Source organism: Callithrix jacchus, chromosome 2 (assembly GCF_049354715.1).
Source record: "Callithrix jacchus isolate 240 chromosome 2, calJac240_pri, whole genome shotgun sequence".
NCBI lineage: Eukaryota > Metazoa > Chordata > Mammalia > Primates > Cebidae > Callithrix > Callithrix jacchus.
This window is the reverse complement of record NC_133503.1, coordinates 12,555,538-12,575,190: the sequence shown is the minus strand read 5'-3', so window position 1 is coordinate 12,575,190 and position 19,653 is coordinate 12,555,538. Positions and strand designations below refer to the sequence as shown.

At 52.3% G+C, this 19,653-nt stretch overlaps 1 protein-coding gene across 2 annotated transcripts; it reads right to left on the bottom strand.

Moving 5' to 3' along the window:
* Positions 1 to 7,900: 7,900 nt before the first annotated feature.
* On the bottom strand, positions 7,901 to 14,871 carry MOGAT3 (monoacylglycerol O-acyltransferase 3). Of its 2 annotated transcripts, XM_003732172.6 has the most exons (7): positions 14,558 to 14,871; positions 13,921 to 14,028; positions 13,747 to 13,817; positions 12,470 to 12,674; positions 12,062 to 12,236; positions 8,562 to 8,764; positions 7,901 to 8,474 (listed from the first exon to the last, which is right to left on the bottom strand). In XM_003732172.6, exons 1-7 carry the CDS (start codon positions 14,664 to 14,666, stop codon positions 8,320 to 8,322), a joined length of 1,026 nt encoding a protein of 341 aa, XP_003732220.1. In that variant the 5' UTR covers positions 14,667 to 14,871; the 3' UTR covers positions 7,901 to 8,319. The 2 variants fall into 2 exon arrangements, with proteins under 2 accessions (XP_003732220.1, XP_078211870.1); XM_078355744.1 differs by lacking the exon at positions 13,921 to 14,028.
* Between the last annotated feature and the right edge of the window lie 4,782 nt (positions 14,872 to 19,653).

Genomic DNA, 19,653 nt, shown 5'->3' with positions numbered 1-19,653 from the left:
TGCTTAAACCCAAGAGTCGGAGGTTGCAGTGAGCCAAAATTGCACCATTGCACTCCAGCCTGGTCGGCAGAGCAGGACTCCATCTCAAAAGCAAACAAGCAAACAAACAAACAAATTATCCAGGCATGGTGGTGCGAGCCTGTAGTCCCAGCCACTTGAGAGGCTGAAGCAGGAGGATCACTTGGGTGGGGGAGGCAGAGGTTGCAGTGAGCTGTGATGGCGCCACTGCACTCCAGCCTGAGCAACAGAGAGCCCGTCTGAAAAACAAAAGCAAACAAACAAACAGAGCTGGGCTCGTGCCTGTAGTCCCAACCCTTTGAGAGGCCAAGGCAGGCAGATCACTTGAGGCCAGGAGTTCGAGACCAACCTGGCCAACATGGCCAAACGCTATCTCTATTAAAAATACAAAAATTGGCCGGGTGAGGTAACGCACACCTGTAATCCCAGCACTTTCGGTGGCCAAGGCAGTTCACAAGATCAGGAGCTCAAAACCAGCCTGGCTAAGATAGAGAAACCTGTCTCTACTAAAAATACAAAATTTAGCCTGGCATGGTGGCAGATGCCTGTAATCCCAGCTACTTGTGAGGGTGGGGGGGCTGAGGCAGAGATTTGCTTGAACCCAGGAGGCGGAGGTTGCAATGAGCTGAGATTGTGCCACTGCATTCCAGCCTGGGTCACACAGCGAGACTCCATCTCAAACAAACAAACAAACAAAAACCAAAAATTAACCAGGCATGGTGGTGGACACCTGTAATCCCAGCATACTTGGGAGGCTGAGGTGGGAGGATTGCTTGAACCGGGGAAGCGGAGGCTGCATTCCAGACTGGGTGACAGAATGAGACCCTGTCTTAGAAGGAAAAAAAAACTATACAGATGAAGACATGCCTAGGGTGAGGCATGGGAGTGGGGTTTGGAACTCTCTGTCCTCCCAGAGTGCACCACTCTGCCAGAACCGCCACACGTTCACCTCCAAACCCAGTCCTCTCGGGCCTTTTACAGAGGGTTCCTTGGATAGGCATGATTGGTACCTGTGTAGAAATGTGATTGGAGAAAAGGGTGCGACCGGCCTAATACTAATAGACTGATCGGGGAGGCCGGGCGCGGCGGCTCAGCACTTTGGGGCCCGGTAATCCCAGCACTTTGGGAGGCCGAGGCGGGCCAATCACAAGGTCAGGAGTTTGAGACTAGCCTGGCCAATATGGTGAAACCCCATCTCTCTACTAAAAATACAAAAATTAGCCAGTTATGTAGTCCCAGCTACTCAGGAGACTGAGGCAGGAGAATCATTTGAACCCAGGAGGTGGAGGTTGCAGTGAGCTGAGATAGTGCCACTGCACTCCAGCCTGGGGGACAGAGCAAGAGTCCGTCTCAAAAAAAGAAAAAAAAAAAAAGACCGATTGGGGAAACCCAGCCAGGCCTGTCTGTTCAGATTCTCCTCGGCCGCTCTCTGGGTAGTGCTCCTTTCTCCAGGGGATGGGACAGGACCCCTTCTGAAATGGGGGTCTCATGACCCACAATCAGACGAGGTAGGTCAGAGCATCTCTTAACAACCAGCTTCAGACAGAACGGCAGGGGAAGATTCCAGTATATTTTTAGTTTCTATGGCCTGCCTTGGTGAAAAAAAGGAGCAGGAGAGAAGAGGCCAGGAGGAGGTCAGAGAGAGAGAGATTGTGTTTTCTGAAGCCTGCTTCTGAGGCCAAAAGTGCCCCCATGTTCTAACAAAAGACCGCCTTTCACTTTTATTGATCTGAAGCTGTTCTGAAGTTGCTTCAGGAATTGAGGACATAGGCCAAATACTCTAACAAGAGAAGGGCTGATTGTTTTAGTTACTTAGGAAATAACAAGGGCTTTGGGAGTTATGAGCCAAGAACCTCAGACCCATATATAGGATCTATAAATGGATATACAGATAATAGCACAGTGGCCTTAAAAAAGACACCTGAGAGAGACCCTCCTCCCTTCTCCACGTGAGGTTAGAGTGAGAAGATGACACCCATGATGAAGCGAATCCTCTCCAGACGCCATTTCGCCTGCTGCTTTGATCTCGGGCGTCCTAGATTCCAAAACTTTGAGATATATATATATACACACACACATATATTTTTTTCTTTTTTTTGAGACAGAGTTTTGCTCTTGTTGCCCAGGCTGGAGTGCAATGGCCCAATCTCGGCTCACTGCAACTTCTGCCTCCCGGGTTCAAGCGATTCTCCTGCCTCAGCCTCCCAAGTAGCTGGGATTATAGGCATGTATCACCACTGCCAGCTAATTTTGTATTTTTAGTAGAGATGGGGTTTCACCACGATGGGAAGGCTCTTCGCTCTTGTTGGCTGGGCACGGTGACTCGTGCTTGTAATCCCAGCACTTTGGGAGGCCAAAGCAGGTGGATTGCTTGAGGCCAGGATTTTGAGACCAGCCTGGCCAACAGGGTGAAAACTTGTCACTACCAAAAATATCAAAATTAGCTGGGTGTGGTGGTGCATGATGTAGTCACAGCTACTCAGGAGGCTGAGGCAGGAGAATTGCTTGAACCTGGGAGGTGGAGGTTGCAGTGAGCCAAGATTGTGCCATTGCACTCCAGCCTGGTTGACACAGCCAGATTCGGCCTCCAAAAAAAAAAAGAGAACCCGCGATTGAAACATGCTGTAGTCCAATGCAGTTGCCTTTCTTACTGATGCTCAAGTTATTTAATTTTTGGATAAATTGCTGTTTTAAAGCAACACAGAGGGCCAGGTGTGGTGGCTCACACCTGTAATCCTGGCACTTTGGGAGGTCAAGGTGGGTAGGAGGATTGCTAGAGCCCAGGAGTTCAAGACCAGCCTGGGCAACATGGTGGAGCCACTGCACTCCAGCCTGGGCGACAGAGCTAGACCCTGTGTCAAAACAAAGAAACAAAGAAACCAAAAAACCACAGAAGGTTTTTTTTAATTTTTATTTTTCTTTGAGATGGAGTCGCACTGTCACCCAGGCTGGAGTGCAGCAGTGCTGTCTCAGCTTACTGCAACCTCCGCCTCCCGGATTCAAGTGATTCTCCTGCCTCAGTCCTCAGCCTCTCGAGTAGCTGGGATTGTGGGTACCTGCGACCATGCCTCCTAATTTCTGTATTTTTAGTAGAGACGGGTTTTTGCCATGTTGGCCAGGCTGGAGAAGGTCTTCTTTTTTCTTTCTTTTGTCTTCGGAGAAGGTCTTGATAGATCTTTAGGGGGATGGCAAGGAGGGCCCTGAACCAGCCTGGCAGGTTGGCAGGTCAGGGACAGTGTCTTGGAACTAGAACCTACACTGAGTCTCGAAGATCCCCTTCCAGATAAAGCGGGCTGGGTCCCTCAGGTGGGAGGGGCAGCCTGAGTAAAGCCCAGGGCTGAGACACAGCCTGATTCGCAAGAACAAGCAGTTCTGGGCTGTCTGCACTGGGTGGGGCTGCACCTTGGACCCAGCCTGTTGGCAGAGGCTGGGTAGCCCCAGGACCTCAAGCAACAGTGGGACAGATTTGCCTTCGCTGTAGAGACAGCCCTCTGGTGGCCCTATGGAGGATGGCAGGGAAGAATAGCCCCGAAAGAAAGCAACAGGCTGAGCTCCTAACGCAAACGCTATTGCTTCTTTCTCTTTTTTAAAAGACGGGGTTTTGGCCAGGTGCGCTGGCTCAAGCCTGTAATCCCAGCACTTTAGGAGGCTGAGGTGGGTGGATCACGAGGTCAGGAGATCGAGATCATCCTGGCCAGTCTGGTGAAACCCCATCTCTACTAAAAATACAAAAAAATTTGCTGGGCTCGGTGGTGGACGCCTGTAATCCCAGCTACTCGGGAGGCCGAGGCAGGAGAATCGCTTGAACCAGGGAGTCACAGATTGCAGTGAGCCGAGATCCCACCACTGCACTCCAGCCTGGGCTACAGAGCGAGACTCTGTCTGAAAAAAAAAAAAGACGGGGTTTTGCTTTGTTGCCCAGGCTGGAGTGCTGTGGTGCAATCGTGGCTCAGCCTGTAACTCCCGGCCTCAAAGCATCCTCCCACTTTGGCCTCCCAAAGCGCTGGGATGACAGAGGCGTACCACCACACCCGGCCCATCCCCAGCGTCAGGAAAATGTGCCCACTGGAGAAATCTATTGGCCGGATTGATTGTGCCTGACGGGATGCTCCCATGGCGGGAAAGAGGGAAGGACAAATATTCACATCGAGGTCTGCCTGAACTCCAAGGGAATCCAGGCCAAGGTTGCTCCAAGCCTGGAGCTGATTATTTATTTATTTATTTTGACAGCTTCTCACTCTGTTGCCCAGGCTGGTGTGCAGTGGTGAGATCTCAGTTCACTGCAACCTCTGCCTCCGGGTTCAAGTGATTCTCCTGCCTCAGCCTCCTGAGTAGCTGGGATTACAGGCACCCAACACTACACCTGGCTAATTTTTGTATTCCCAGTAGAGACGGGGTTTCACCATGTTGGCAAGGCTGGTCTTGAACTGCTGGTCTCAGCTGATCTGCCCATCTCGGCCTCCCAAGGTGCTGGGATTACAGGCCTGAGCCACCACTCCCAGACTGAACTAAACATTTCTATGCTCCAACTTAAAATGAATGTAGAACTTCTTATCTGCAAATGACCCAGGGAAGTTGTGGGACTGCCCACATTCTCATCCAAGGCAGGGAAAATTCTTCCCACAAATACATTTTATAGAACAGTAGAGTCAAGTCTAGTGCATTCCAATTACTTGATTAGTTATTCCTAATCAAGTCCTGGACACACAAAGCCAGTCAGCAAACAGGACTGACGAAAGTCAGAGGAGGCTCTGATCACACCAGGGCTCTTTTTGTTTGTTTGAGATGGGGTCTTGCTTTGTCACCCAGGCTGGAGTGCAGTGGCACGATGTCGGCTCACTGCGGCCTTGACCTCCTGGGCTCAAGAGATTCTCCCACCTCTACCTCCCAAGTAGCTGGGACTACAATCATGAGCCGTCACACCTGGTTAATTTCTTTTTTTTTTTTTTGAGGTGGAGTTTCACTCTTGCTGCCCAGGCTGGAGTGCAGTGGCATGATCTCGGCTTACCGCAACTTCTGTCTCCCAGGTTCAAGCAATTCTCCTGCCTCAGTTTCCTGAGTAGCTGGGATTCCAGGCATGCACCAGCACGCCTGGCTAATTTTGTGTTTTTAGTAGAGATGGGGTTTCTCCATGTTGGCGCCAGGCTGGTCTCGGGCTCCTGACCTCAGGTGATCTGTCTGCCTCGGCCTCCCAAAGTGCTGGGATTACAGGAGTGAGCCACCACACCCGGCCTAATTTCTAGTATTTTTCATAGACGTGGGGTTTCGCTGTGTTGCTGAAGCTGATCTCAAACACCAGAGCTCACGTGATCCTCCCACCGTAGCCTCCCAAAGTCCTGGGATTCCAGGCGTGAGCCACCGCGCCCAGCCACACCAGCACTTCTAGACCGTTTAGTCTCACCCCCTCATTTTACCAATGCCATGCCTATAACGATGATAATGGTGAGGATGATGACAGCAATCTCTCACTGGCTCCTCTTTTGTGCCGGTCTTTGTTCTAAATCCTTAAATCTTAAGATTTAATCATCTTCACAACCATCTATAATTCTGAGCCAAATGCTAAACTTAAATGCCGAGCAAAGAAGAAGAAAAAAAAAGAATACAGTTCTTTTTTTTTTTTTTTTTTGAGACAGAATCTTGCTGTGTTGCCCAGGCTGGAGTGCAATGGCATGATCTCAGCTCATTGCAACCTCCACCTCCTGTGTTCAAGCAATTCTCCTGCCTCAGCCTCCTGAGTAATTAGGATTTCAGGCACCTGCCACTATGCCTGGCTAATTTTTGTATTTTTAGTAGAGAAGCGGTTTCACCATGTTGGCCAGGCTGGTTTCAAACTCCTGACCTAGAAATCTGCCTGCTTTGGCCTCCCAAAGTGCTGGGATTACAGACATGAGCCACCGCACCCAGCATTTTTATTTATTTTTATTTTTTTATTTTTTTGTGAGAAGGAGTCTCACACTGTCATCCAGGCTAGAACGCAATGGTGTGATCTTGGCTCACTGCAACCTCTGCCTTCCAGGTTCAAGTGAATCTCCTGCCTCAGCCTCCCAAGTAGCTGGGATTACAGGTGCCTACCACCATGCCTGGCCAATTTTTGTATTTTTATTGCAGACGGGGTTTCACTATGTTGGACAGGCTGGTCTTGATCTCCTGACCTCGGGCCGGGCGTGGTGGCTCATGCCTGCAATCCCAGAACTTTTGGAGGCCAAGGCGGGCGGATCACGAGATCAAGAGATCGAGACCATCCTGGCCAATACGTGAAACCCAGCTCTACTAAAATACAACAGTTAGCTGGGAGTGGTGATGCATGCCTGTAGGAGGCCGAGGTTGCAGTGAGCCGAGATTTCGCCACTGCACTCCAGCCTGGCACCTGGCAACAGAGCAAGACTCTGTCTCAAAACAAAACAAAACAAAAAACCACAAAAACTCCTGACCTTGTGATCTGCCTGCCTCCCAAAGTGCTTGGATTACAGGCGTGAGCTACCACGCACGGCCCGGCCTTTTTTTGTTTCTTTAAGATGGGGTCTTGCTCTACCTCCCAGGCTGACACAATCATAGCTCACTGCAGCCTCCCGCTCCTGGGACCAAGCAATCTTCCTGCCTCAGTCTACGAGTACCTGGGACTACAGGCACATGCCACCAAGCCTGGCTAATTTTTTATATATTTTTTGTAGAGATGGGGTCTTGCTATATTGCCCAGTCTGGTCTTGAACTCCTGGACTCAAGCGATCTTTCCACCTCAGCCTCCCAAACTGCTGGGATCACAGATGTGAACCATCTGCAGTAGGTGTTGTTACTAGGGTCAAACCTTGCTTCATCTGATCTTTCCAGCCCCAGGGAAACATAAAGGATGGTGAGTGTGTGCAGAAGCCAGCTGTGTCCATAACTCTACCTTTCCTCTATTGGGGATGGTGCCATTTCCCCATCCTGCTCACCTTTAGCTCTTGGAATTCCGCCGTCTACCCTAACTACTTTTTCTCCACCTAACTCCCGCTCTTCTTTTGTTTTTTGAGACGAAGTCTCACCCTGTTGCCCAGGCTAGAGTGCAATGGCAAGATCTTGGCTCACTGCAACCTCCACCTCTCAGATTCAAGGGATTCTCCTGCCTCAGCCTCCCAAGTAGCTGGGATTACAGGTGCCCACCACAACCCCCAACTAATTGTTTTTTTTTGTATCTTTAGTAGAGACAGAGTTCCACCTTGTTGGCCAGGCTGGTCTCGAACTCCTGACCTCCTGATCTGCCCGCCTCAGCCTCCCAAAGTGCTGGGATTATATGCGTGAGCCACCATGCCCAGCCAATCCTGCTCACTCTTCAAAGACTGCCGATCCATGCATCCTCCCACCTAACTCCATCTAATGCCTGACAGCTCTTTGCTAAGCAGATGCCTTTATTTATAAACAAAGAAGTAAACAGGCAAAAGAAAGAGACTTGTCCAAAGTCATGCCACAGACTGAAATCCCACTGGGAGGACAGTTCGGGGTCCTGCTACCCCGTGTAAGGCAGCAGCTTTGTAGCACATCAGGATGCGGGTGGGTTATGCCTGGCCATGCTCAATTCCAGAATGATTATAGCTTTAACAATACTTTTATTTTTATTTTTTGAGATGGAATCTCACTTTGTTGCCCAGGCTGCAGTGCAGTGACACAATCTCAGCTCACTGCAACCTCCGCCTCCTGGGTTAAACAGATTCTCCTGCCTCAGCCTCCTGAGTAGCTGGGATTATAGACATGAGCCACCATGCTGGGCTAATGTTTGTGTTTTTAGTAGAGAGGGGGTTTCACCATGCTAGCTAGGCTGGTCTTGAACTCCTGACCTCAGGTGATCTGCCCGCCTTGGCTTCCCAAAGTGCTGGGATTACAGGTGTGAAACACTGCGCCCAGTCTATTACAGCTTTAACAACATTTTAATTTTTTTAGATGGAGTCTCGCTGTGTTGTCCAGGCTGGAGTGCAGTGGTGCCATCTCAGCTCACTGCAACCTCCATCTCCCAGGTTCAAGCAATTCTCCTGCCTCAGCCTCCCGAGTAGCTGGGATTACAGGCACACTCCACCCTGCCCAGCTAATTAATAACATTATATTTAATTTTTGTAAGAAGGAAGTCTCACTATTTTGCCCAGGCCAGTCTTCAACTGCCAGGCTCAAGTAATCCACCTGCCTCGGCCTCCCAAAGTGCTGGGATTACAGGCGTGAGCTAGGGATTACCATGCTAGGCCTAGAACTACCTTTTATTGGAGACCCGGAGCCCACAGCAGGTGGAGGTCTCAGTGCCCTGGCTCAGGGGCTCAGCGAGAGGCCGTGGCCAGGCTAGATGAGGGTGAGGCAGGTGGAAGCAGGGACCCCACAGCTTTCCTTGTGCTCCTCGAAGAGCTTCTCCAGGGCCATCATGTAGAGTGCGTGATAGTGACTGACTTCCTCCTCAGTGGGGTGGAGGCGCTGGGGGACAGGGATGGGGCGGCCCACTGCAGGGAGAGGGAGACATGGGTGGCAAGAGGTCCCTGATGCCCACGCGGCTGCTGGCAGCCGTCCCCCTGGAGGTAGGCACTCACCCACAGTGGTGATGGGTACAGCAAAGGGCAGCAGGCCCCAGGAGGTGGCTGAGAAGAGACTGCGCCCCCAGAAGATGCAAGGAGAGAAGCCCATGAGCTTCTTGAAGGTGAGCTGGCACCAGTGCTGCCAGGAGCCTGTGGCAAAAGCCTTAAGTCTGAAGATATCGTTCTCCCCAAAGGAGTACACGGGCACCAAGGATGCCCTGGAAAGGGGCAAGAGAGAAGAGGGGCTCAGGCTGCTGGACCTCCCCAAGACGGGCACCTCAGAGGCTCTAAGTCCCTCCCCTATATCCAGATGCTACCTCCCAGGGCCATTCAAAGCACATGACTATGGCCCCAAAGAAAGATCTAGAAAACAGGACTCTCCTTTCTCTTCTCTCTCTCCTTCCTTCCTTTTCTTTCTCCTTCCTCCCTCCCTCTTTCTTTTTCCTTCCTTCCTTTCTTTCTCCCTCCCTTCTTTCCTTCCTTCCTCTCTCTTTCTCTGTTTCTTCTTTTCTTTTGTTTTTTTTGAGGTGGAGTCTCTGTAACCCAGGCCGGTGGGCAGTGGCAGGATCTCCGTTCACTGCAATATCCGCCTCCCAGTTTCAAGCAATTCTCCTGCCTCAGCCTCCCGAGAAGCTGGGATTACAGGCGCTTGCCATCACACCTGACTAATTTTTTCTATTTTTAGTAGAGACGAGGTTTCACTATGTTAGGCAGGGTGATCTCAATCTCCTTACGCTGTGATCTGCCTGCCTCGACCTCCCAAAGTGCTGGGATTACAGGCATGAGCCACTACACCCAGCCTTCTTTCTCTTTTTTTTTTTTTTTTAGAGACTGGGTTTTGTTGCTAGGCATGGCGGGTCACCCTGTAATCCCAGAACTTTGGGAGGCCAAGGCAAGAGGATCATTTGAGGTCAGGAGTTGGAGACCAGCCTGGTGGCCAACATAATGAAACCCCCGTCTCTGCAAAAATACAAAAATTAGGCCACGTGTGGTGGTTTATGCCTGTAATCCCAACACTTTAGGAGGCTGAGGCAGGGGGATCACATGGTCAGGAGTTCAGGACCAGCCTGGCCAACATGGCAAAACACCATCTCTACAAAAAATACAAAAATCAGCCAGGTGTGGTGGCAGGTGCCTGTAATCCCAGCTACTTGGAAGGCTGAGGCAGAACTGCGTGAATCCAGGAGGCACAGGTTGCAGTGAGCTGAGATCATGCCATTTTGCACTCCAGCCTGGGCAACAAAAGCAAGACTCCATCCTCCTGAAAAAAAGATTTAGCCAGGCATGGTGGTGCACACTTGTAGTCCCAGCTACTACGGAGGCTGAGGCACAGAAACTGCTTGAACCCAGGAGGCAGAGGTTGCTGTGAGCCAACATCACACCACTGCACTTCAGCCTGGGTGACAAAGTAAGATTCTGTCTCAAAACAGAAATAGGCTGGGCGCAGTGGCTCACGCCTGTAATCCCAACACTTTGGGAGGCCGAGGTGGGTAGATTATCTGAGGTCAGGACTTTGAGACCAGCCTGACCAATATGGTGAAATCCTAGCGCTACTAAAAATACAAAAAAATTGGCCAGGCATGATGATGTGCACCTGCAGTCCCAGCTATTTAGGAGGTTGAGACAGAAGAATTGCTTGAATTCCGGAAGTGGAGGTTGCAGTGAGCTGAGATCGGTGCCACTGCACCCCAGCCTGAGTGACAGAGCAAGATTCTATCTGCAAATAAATAAATAAATAAATAAATATTTAAAATAAATAAATAACAATTTAAAAATTTTTTTTTAATTTTTTTTTTTTTTTTTTAATAAAGATGGGGTTTCACCATGTTGCTTGGGCTGGTCTTGAACTCCCGACCTCAGGTGATCCGCCCGCCTTGGCCTCCAAAGTGCTTGGATTACAGGCGTGAGCCACCACGCTTGGCCTTTTACAAATTTTTTTTTTTTTTTTTTGAGATGGAGTTTCGCTGTTGTTACCCAGACTGGAGTGCGATGGCACGATCTCGGCTCGCCGCAACCTCCACCTTCTGGGTTCAAGCAATTCTCCTGCCTCAGCCTCCCGAGTAGCTGGGACTACAGGCACGCACCACCATGCCCAGGTAATTTTTGTATTTTTAGTAGAGATGGGGTTTCACCTTGTTGACCAGGATGGTCTCAATCTCTTGACCTCGTGATCCACCTGCCTTGGCCTCCCAAAGTGCTTGGATTATAGGCGTGAGCCACCGCGCCTGGCTGTTAAAAACTTTTTAAAGAGACGAGGCCTTGCTCTGCTGGCCAGGCTGGAGGGTGGTGGTACAATCATAGCTCACTGCAGCTTCAACCTCCAGGGCTCAAGTCATCTCCCACCTCGGCCTCCTGAGTAGCTGAAACTACGGGAGTGCACCACCACACCTGGCTAATTTTTTTTTTTTTTTGTAGAGATTAGGTCTCCCTATGTTGCCCAGACTGGTCTTGAACTCCTGGCTTCAAGTGATCTTCCTGCCTTGGCCTCCCAAAGAGCAGGGATGGCAGGTGCGAACCACCACACCCAGCCAGGACTCATATTTCTTGAGACACAGTTGTGTAGTGGGCTTTCTCATAGCTATTTTCTCATTCAGTCTTTGCAACAACATTGTGGCAAGGTAGGTATCAGCCCTCTTCACAGGTAAAGAAACAAGTCTGGCTGGGCACGGTGGCTCACACCTGTAATCCCAGCACTTTGGGAGGCTGAGGCAGGCAGATCACTTGAGGCCAGGAGTTCGAGACCAGCCTGGCCAAAATGGCGAAACCCAGTCTCTACTAAAAATATAAAACTTAGCCGGGTGTGGTGGCATGCTCCTATAGTCTCAACTACTCGGGAGGCTGAGGCAGGGGAATCACTTGAACCGGGGAGGCGAAGGTTGCAGTGATCTAAGATCACACCTTGCACTCCAGCCTGGGTGACAGAGCGAGACGGTCTCAACAGCAACAATAAAACAAGTCCAAAGTATTGCCCTTTTTTTTTTGACATAGAGTCTCACACTGTTACCTGGGCTGGAGTGCAATGGCGTGATCTCGGCTCACTGTAACCTCTGTCTCCCGGATTCAAGCGATACTCCTGCCTCTGCCTCCTGAGTAGCTGGGATTACAGGTGCACACCAGCATGCCTGGCTAATTATTTGTATTTTTAGTAGAGACGGGGTTTCACTGTGCTGGCTAGGATGGTCTCGAATTCCCCACCTCATGATCAGTCCGCCTCAGCCTCCCTAAGTGCTGGAATTACAAGTGTGAGCCACCGAGACCGCCGGTCTTGACTTTGAGATGGGGTCAGGAGAGAATCCAGGGCTTCTGAGCCCGAGGAGACATTATAGTCTGTCTCCTTGCGGGTAGGAAGGAGCCTGGGGTAAGCGAGGCCTGTGTTTGGCACCAAGTCATGCCCTGGAGAGCCTGGCACTGGTCTGTGGGTACCCAGATCCACCCTGCAGGGACCTGGATGTCTGGAGACTGAGACGGCGTAAACCAGCAGAGAACTGACAGGTGGGACCTGCATGCACACTCACCCATGTCTCAGCGCCAGGCGCACAAAGCCTTTGCGCTTCCGGAGAGTGAGGCAGTGCTTCCCCGGGACTGAATACAGCGCCTCATGGGCACCCCCGACCATGATGACCACGGCCTGCCCGAGCCGGGGCTGGGATAGGATGAAGTCCAGGCTCTGGCGACTCACGGGACGGAGTCCTGTGGGCAGGAGGAGGTGGAAAGTATCACCATCTGCGTCCACGGCACCCCAGCCCCTCACCCAGACTTTAGTTCCAAACCCCCCTACCCGCATCTCCAAAGCAGGGAAGCTACAGCCAAATGCTCACTGCAACAGTGCTCAGGCTGGCCCCTGTTCTGGGGACTTATTGGGGGGGGTCCCTGAGGGGCTGGGGAACATCTGGCCAGGAGTCGCCTCCTCCCATTCAGCTCACCAAAGGACATGATATAGTCGCGGTAGACCGGGACGTAGAAGAGGCCAGCCAGCACGGCTAACCAGGGCTGGAGCCCTGGGAAGAGCTGGGAGAAGCCATTGCTCTCGGTGGAGAAATTACAGAGGAATCCTGTGCACATGACCCCATGCGGGTGGGCGCCCAGCACGTAGTTCCGGTCCGGGGGCAGCTCTGCCGTTTTCACCAGCTTTGGGGTATTGGGCAGAATGAAGGGAGGATGGCAGGCAAGGCACTGGCTGAAAAGAGGGGCCCTCCACCCCAACAGACTTCCGAGTTCAAGGTCCTTAGGATAGGGTCAAGGGCCCACTCTTTTCTAAGAAACGGGGTCTCACTCTGTTGCTCAGGCTGGAGTGCAGTGGCACAATCATAGCTCACTGCAGCTTCCAACTCCTGGGCTCAAGTGATCCTCCCAAAGTGCTAGAATTATAGGCATGAGCCACTGTGCCCCACCAAGTGCCCACTCCTTTTTTTTCTTTTTGAGTCAGAGTCTCACTCTGTTGCCCAGGCTGGAGTGTAATGGTGCCATCTCACCTCACTGCCTCCGCCTCTTGGGTTCAAGTGATTCTCCTGCCTCAGCCTCACTAGTAGCTGGGATTATAGGTGCCTGCCACGGCGCCTGCCTAATTTTTTTGTAATTTTTAGTAGAGACGGGGTTTCACCATCTTGGCCAGACTGGTCTTGGACTCCTGACCTCATGATCCACCCACCTTGGCCTCCCAAAGTGCTGGGATTACAGGCGTGAGCCACCATGCCTGGCCCCAAGGGCCCATTCTTAAACACCTTCCACTCCCAGGCGGGGCTCAGTGGCTCATGGCTGTAATCCTGGCACTTTGGGAGGCCAAGGTGGGCAGATCACTTGAGGCCAGGAGTTTAAAACCAGCCTGGCCAACATGTTGAAATCCTATCTCTACTAAAACTATAAAAATTAGCAGGGCATGGTTGGGGGAACTATAATCCCAGCTACTCGGGAGTCTGAAGCATGAGAGTAGCTTGAACTCAGGAGGTGGAGGTTGCGGTGAGCCGAGATCTCGCCACTGCACTCCAGCCTGGGCGGCAAAGGGAGACTCAGTCTCAAAATGAAACAAACAAACAAACAAACAAACAAACAAACAAACAAACAAACAACTCCACCACCCACTCCCCGTCCCCCTGCCTGAGATTAGCCGGCAGGGAGCTCAGGCCCCAGCACAGGGAAGCACTCCTAGGAGTGGGAGATGGGAAGAGGGAGGAAGCAGCTTCTCTGCAGGGTGACCCATCACCTTAACGGGATAATAGTCTCTCAGTTGTCTCCAAATCGCCTGGTTCCTCATCCACTCAGAACGCCTTCCACCTGCAGACAATGAGATCCTGGTGGAAGGACCCCCGGGGCCACCTTCCCTCACCCCCCAAGTCCTCACCATCTCTCCCTACCTGGGCCCCCGTCCGGAGCTCACCTTGGTTGGGTGTGTCCCAGTCCACGTAGAGCCACACCAAGTATAAAACGGAGAAGGGCCAGAGCGACGTGAAGAGGAGGATGAAGACAAGAAGGGAGAAGAAAGGGCCTGGGTGAAGGGCGGGAAAGAAGAGTTCACTTCTTTTTTTTTTTTGAGACAGAGTCCTGCTCTGTCACCCAGGCTGGAGTGCAGTGGTGCAATCTCAGCTCACTCCAACCTCCGCCCCTCAGGTTCAAGCGATTCTCCTGCCTTAGCCTCCCCATTAGCTGGAATTACAGGCGCCTGCCACCATGCCTGGCTAATTTTTTTTGTTTTTAGTACAGATGGGGTTTCACCATGTTGGCCAGGCTGGTCTCGAATGCCTGACCTCAGGTGATCCACCTGCCTTGGCTTCCCAAAGTGCTGGGATACAGGCATGGGCCACTGCCTCCAGCCACGAGTTCACTTCTGAAACGCTGTCATTCCTTCCAGGTGCTCCCTTCCCTTCCTCCCCTGCAGGACATCCAGCCATCTCCTCTGGCCCTCTCCTGTCACCTGGTCACTGTCCTTAGAAATGCAAGCCAGGAGCCCAGCCACTCTCCCTCCAAGACCTACTCCCCTGGCAGACCCCAAGCACCCTTGCCTCCCTCGCTCTCACCCATGAAGAGGAAAGTGAGCACATATTGGTAGGCGCCCACTGCTTCTAGATGCTGCTTCCGAGGGGTTTTGGAGGTGGTGGGGGGCGGTGGGGCTGTGGATACTCCCATAGCAGAAGCTGCCCTCTTCCAGCAGGAGCCCAAACCCGGAGGACAAACGATGAAGGCTTGGCTGTGGACCTGGGCAGACTTTCTCCCAATAGAAGCCCAGCCCTGGGGGCCCGGCTAAGTCGTCGCAAATCACCTCCCAGAATCGCCTGTGTCCCCAGGTGTGTGAGTGGGGAGATCTTTGGGTCAGGGAGCTCCAGATGTCTCTGAGTTTTTTCTCAGCCTGACCTTTGAACTTTGTAAGTTAGTCACCAGCCTGGGCTGTCTGCTGGGTGGGGCTGGGAGGGGCTAGGGGCGTGCAAAGGAGAGGCGACACTGAGTGCTGCGAGTGCATTGATGTTGGGTGGACCAGAGTGATCTGGCTAGCCCACGCACTGGGTCCTGGGCGCTGGCCGGGGACCAGGAGCCCTGCTGAGACTATTTGACCTCTAGTGGGGGAGCAGGGCCCTGGGCAGTTCGCATCTCCAGGAACGTCAAGGTCACCACCCCTGCCTGGACCTCCCCCTGCCATGCACAAACACACACACACACAGACTGCAGGTCTGTTCCCCTGATTTATTTTTTGAGACAGAGTCTTGCTCTGTCTCCCAGGCTGAAGTGCAGTAGCCGGATCTCGGCTCACTGCAGCCTCCATCTCCCGAGTTCAAGCATTTCTCTGCCTCAGTCTCCCAAGCAGCTGGGATTACAGGTGTCCGCCACCATGTCCAGCTAATTTTTGTATTTTTAGTAGAGACGGGCTTTCACTATGTTGGCCAGGCTGGTCTTGACCTTGTGATCCACCAGCCCTGGCCTCCCAAAGTGCTGAGATTATAGGTGTGAGCCACCGTGCCCAGCCCTCTTTCTTTCTCTCTTTCTTTTGAAATCTCACCTCTGTCCCCCAGGCTGGAGTACAGTGGTGCGATCTCAGCTCACTGCAACCTCCACCTCCCGGGTTCAAACAGCTCTCTGCCCTACCCTCCTGAGCAGCTGGGATTACAGGCGCACCGCAACGTCCGGCTACTTTTTTGTTTGTTTTTATTTTGAATGGAGACAGGGTTTCACCATGTTGGCCAGGCTGGTCTCAAACTCCTGACCTCGAGTAATCCACCCGCCTCGGCCTCCCAGAGTGCTGGGATTACAGGCATGAGCCACCGCGGCCCCCACCCCCACCCCGCCCCCCGCCTTTAATTTCACTCCCCAACCCGCAGTCGCCCAGGGGCCAGGCAGGCCAGGCGGTGGGGCGCGCCTAGGTGAGGACTGGGTGCCTGTGCGCGGAAACACCACAGCGCGCCTTGAGCTCCTGGAACAGCTGCGTGAGTCGCTCCACGTAGCCCGCTTGCAGCGCGTCCACCTGGGTCCGGCTGGGCCCGGAGCTCCGCTGGACGGGAATCGCCGCCCTCACTGCGGGCGGGAAGGGAGGCGACCCGGGCTGGAATCTGGAATCCTCCGCCCGCCACGCCCCTTCCCTCCCTTCTGCCCGCGGGGATCGTCTGGGACAGAGTTCAGGGCTGGCGCAGTGGCCAAAGGCCAGCCTGGTTGGCGAGGCCTCAACCCGGGACGGGGAAGGAGCGTACCCCGAGCTCCGGGGAGCGGGCACTGGGCCGAGATCGCGGGGCGGAGGCCGGGGCTCACCGACCGTGTGGATGGGCGCGCGGAAGGGCCGCGGGAGGCCCCGGTGGCGGTGAACAGCGGCCGGCCACGATTAGCAGCAGCTGGGCCACGATAGCAGCGGCTGCAGCGTCTCCTGCGCCCTCCACACCCACCAGCCCGACGGGGCAGGTTCGAGAACTGCTGAGCTCGGTCCCCCTGGAGAAGACAGGCATCAGGGAGGCCCTGAGGGAGCAGGGGACAGCTGACTCCTGGCCCTGGGTTCCGTGGGGAGCACCGCTCTCCTCTTCCCCTGCCCGGCAGCCTAGGCGCATAATCCCTGCACACTTTGGGAAGCCAAGGATAACTTGAGTCCAGGAATTCAACCAGCCAGGGCAACATAGCAAGACCCCATCTCTACCAATAAATAAATAAACAAATCAATAATAGCTGAGTGTAGTGGCACATACCTGTAGTCTCAGCCATTTGGGAGGCTGAGGCAGGAGGACTGCTTGAGCCCAGGAGGTTGAGGCTGCAATGAGCCATGATTGTACCACTGCACGCCAGCTTGGGCAAACAGCGGGAGATCCTGTCTCAACGAAACAAAAAACTCAAAAAACAAAGCAACAACCAAAAAAACAAAACAACCAGGACCCTCTGGGAAGGAGAGAGGTGGTCTGAATGGGGTGTCCTACAAAGGGCAGGATCCCGTGTCAATCAAAACAGCCTGAAAACCTTCGAGTCACAGGGGCTGGTCCCTGAGGCCCAGGACCTGCAGGGGCATCCTAGGCTTCTGTGGGAGAACACTTGCCAAGAGGTGTTTTCTCCTGTCCCTACTCAGCTCGCCACCATTCACAGGACACGGGACAAGGGTGGTGGGGTCCAGGGTGAGATGGATTTTAAATTCTGGCCAGAAAGATGCTCGATCCCATGGAAATGTAACCAATCAGGTGATCGGCCCCACCTACCAGGAAGGCATGCTCCTTAAAGGAGGTTTTCCCTGAAGACTGGACAGGAAAAGGGGATTTAAGGCTAAGCACAGTGGCTCACACCTATAATTCCAGCACTTTGGGAGGCCGAGATGGGAGGATCGCTTGAGTACAGAAGTTCGAGACCAGCCTGGTCAACATAGTGAGCCCTCATCTCAAAAAATAAAAATAAGGCCTGGTGTGGTGGCTTACACTGGTAATCCCAGCACTTTGGGAAGCCAAGGTGGGTGGATCACTTGAGGTCAAGAGTTTGAGATCAGCCTGACTAATGTGGTGAAACCCTGTCTCTATTAAAATACAAAAATTAGCTGGGCATGGTAGCAGGTGCCCGTAGTCTCAGCTACTTAGGAAGCTGAGGTGGGAGAATCACTTGAACCTGGGAGGTAGAGATTGCAGTGAGCCAAGATCATGCCACTGGACTCCAGCCTGGGTGACAGAGTGAGACTCCATCTCAAAAATAAATAAATAAAAATAAAGATAAATAAAAAATGATCTTTGATGCTCTGCTCTGAAAAAGGAAGAAAAAAAGTTAAAAAATGAAAAAAATTAAAAAGGGGATTCTAGCTGTGGATGGTGAGATGTTGGAGGCAAGAAATGTCTTAGGATGGGTGAACAAGCCTGTTTGTGCGTGTGTGTGTGTGTGTATCTATATATATATATAAGGAGTTAAGGTCTCACTCTGTCACCCAGGTTGGAGTGCAGTGGTTCAATCATAGCTCAAATCAGGACCCTCCAACTCCTGGGCTCAAATCATCCTCCCACCTGAGCCTCCTGAGTAGCTGGGACTACAGGCGTGCACCACCATGCCAAGTTAATTTATTTTATTTATTTATTTTCAAAACTGATGTTTATTTTCCATCAGCCTTATTTTCATGTTGCTTATGAGCCTGTGCAGGGACAGCTTAAGACCATTCAGTGGTTGCTCCTACCCATTCAGTGGTTGCTCCTACCCATTCAGTGACCTGAGCAGTGGTAGCTGCAGACCAGTCTTCCGTGTAGGGAACTGCTGGATCGGCACAGAGGCCACCCGCACACCTTCAGACCAGTCTGCAATCTCAGGCTGAGTAGCAGAGAACTCAGGAGCCAGAGCATTCGGCTCAGGAGTCCGTTCACCCTGAAATTCCTCCTTGCTCACAGACTTTTCAGACATAGCCTGCTCTTCTTTTTCAGTCTCTTCAGGATCTCTATAAAAATAGAGATCAAGGCTGGGTATGGTGGTTCACGCCTGTAATCCCAGCGCTTTGGGAGCCTGAGGCAGGTGGATCACCTGAGGTCAGGAGTTCAAGACTAGCCTGGCCAACATGATGAAACCCTGTCTCTACTAAAAATACAAAAATTAGCCGGGCGTGGTGGCACATGCCTGTAATCCTAGCTACTTGGGAGGCTGAGGCAGGAGAATCACTTGAACCCAGAAGAAGGAGATTGTGGTGAGCTGATATCATGCCATTGCTCTCCAGACTGGGCGACAAGAGCAAAACTCCATCTCAAAAAAAAAGAAGAAGAGGGCTGGGCGAGGTGGCTCACACCTATAATCCCAGCACTTTGGGAGGCTGAGGTGGGCAGATCACCAGAGGTCAGGAGATCGAGACCAGCCTGGCCAACACGGTGAAACCCCATCTCTGAAAAAAAAAAAGAGTAGATCAGGCACAACCTCCCACAGGTGAAAGTTCACGGGAAATGATGCCACGCATGCGCAGAACTGCCTAAACCAGACTCCACCACATTGAACCCACTGACATCGCATAGGATGGCAATGTCCACTAGCACAGAGGAGAATCTGTGTTACACAGAGCAGTGGGAGGTAGGTTAACATAAGATGCCTCTGTGAGAGGCTGGTGGTCAGCCCTGGGCTCAGTCAGTAATCACAAGAAACCGTGGAAGGCTCCAGGAAGGCTGGCTGGATCTGGGTAGCCAAGGTTCCAGGAGTGAAGTGGCCAGCAATGGAGTGGCTCCAGTGGAGCAGCAAACTTCAGCACAGCCTTCTGGCCGGTGCTCCTGGAGGGTATAAGACTGACATCAGCAGGGTTTTCAATGAAAACAATGGCACGAGCTGCCAGCAGGAACTTCTCCCAGGTCCTCTTCAAGATTGATGAAGATGCCGTCATGTTTCCTTTTATAGATGTACTGTTCCATCTGGATGTCAAGATTGCTGCCACCTAAGTGGGCTCCTTCTGCAAGGAACGAAGGACATCCTCCTCCTTCATGTGCAGGGCATCAAGGGCTCTGGACATTGTTAAAGTTGCCCTTTAAGTTACGACTGGAATCCGGAACAACGCCGTATGGATCCCTCTGTAAGTAGCGCAGAAAGCTTTTTTTCGTTTGTTTGTTTCGAGAAGGATTCTTGCTCTGTCGCCAAGGCTGCAGTGCAGTGGTGTGATCTCAGCTCACTGTAACCTCTGCCTCCCGGGTTCAAGCGATTCTCCTGCCTCAGCCTC

Coding starts and splice junctions, on each gene's coding strand:
- MOGAT3 (XM_003732172.6), bottom strand. CDS start 14,666: ATGGGAGTATCCACAGCCCCACCGCCCCCCACCACCTCCAAAACCCCT. Junction 13,818..13,920: donor CTGGGACACACCCAACCAAG/GTGAGCTCCGGA, acceptor CATTGTCTGCAG/GTGGAAGGCGTTCTGAGTGG. Junction 8,475..8,561: donor TGTACCCATCACCACTGTGG/GTGAGTGCCTAC, acceptor CTCTCCCTGCAG/TGGGCCGCCCCATCCCTGTC.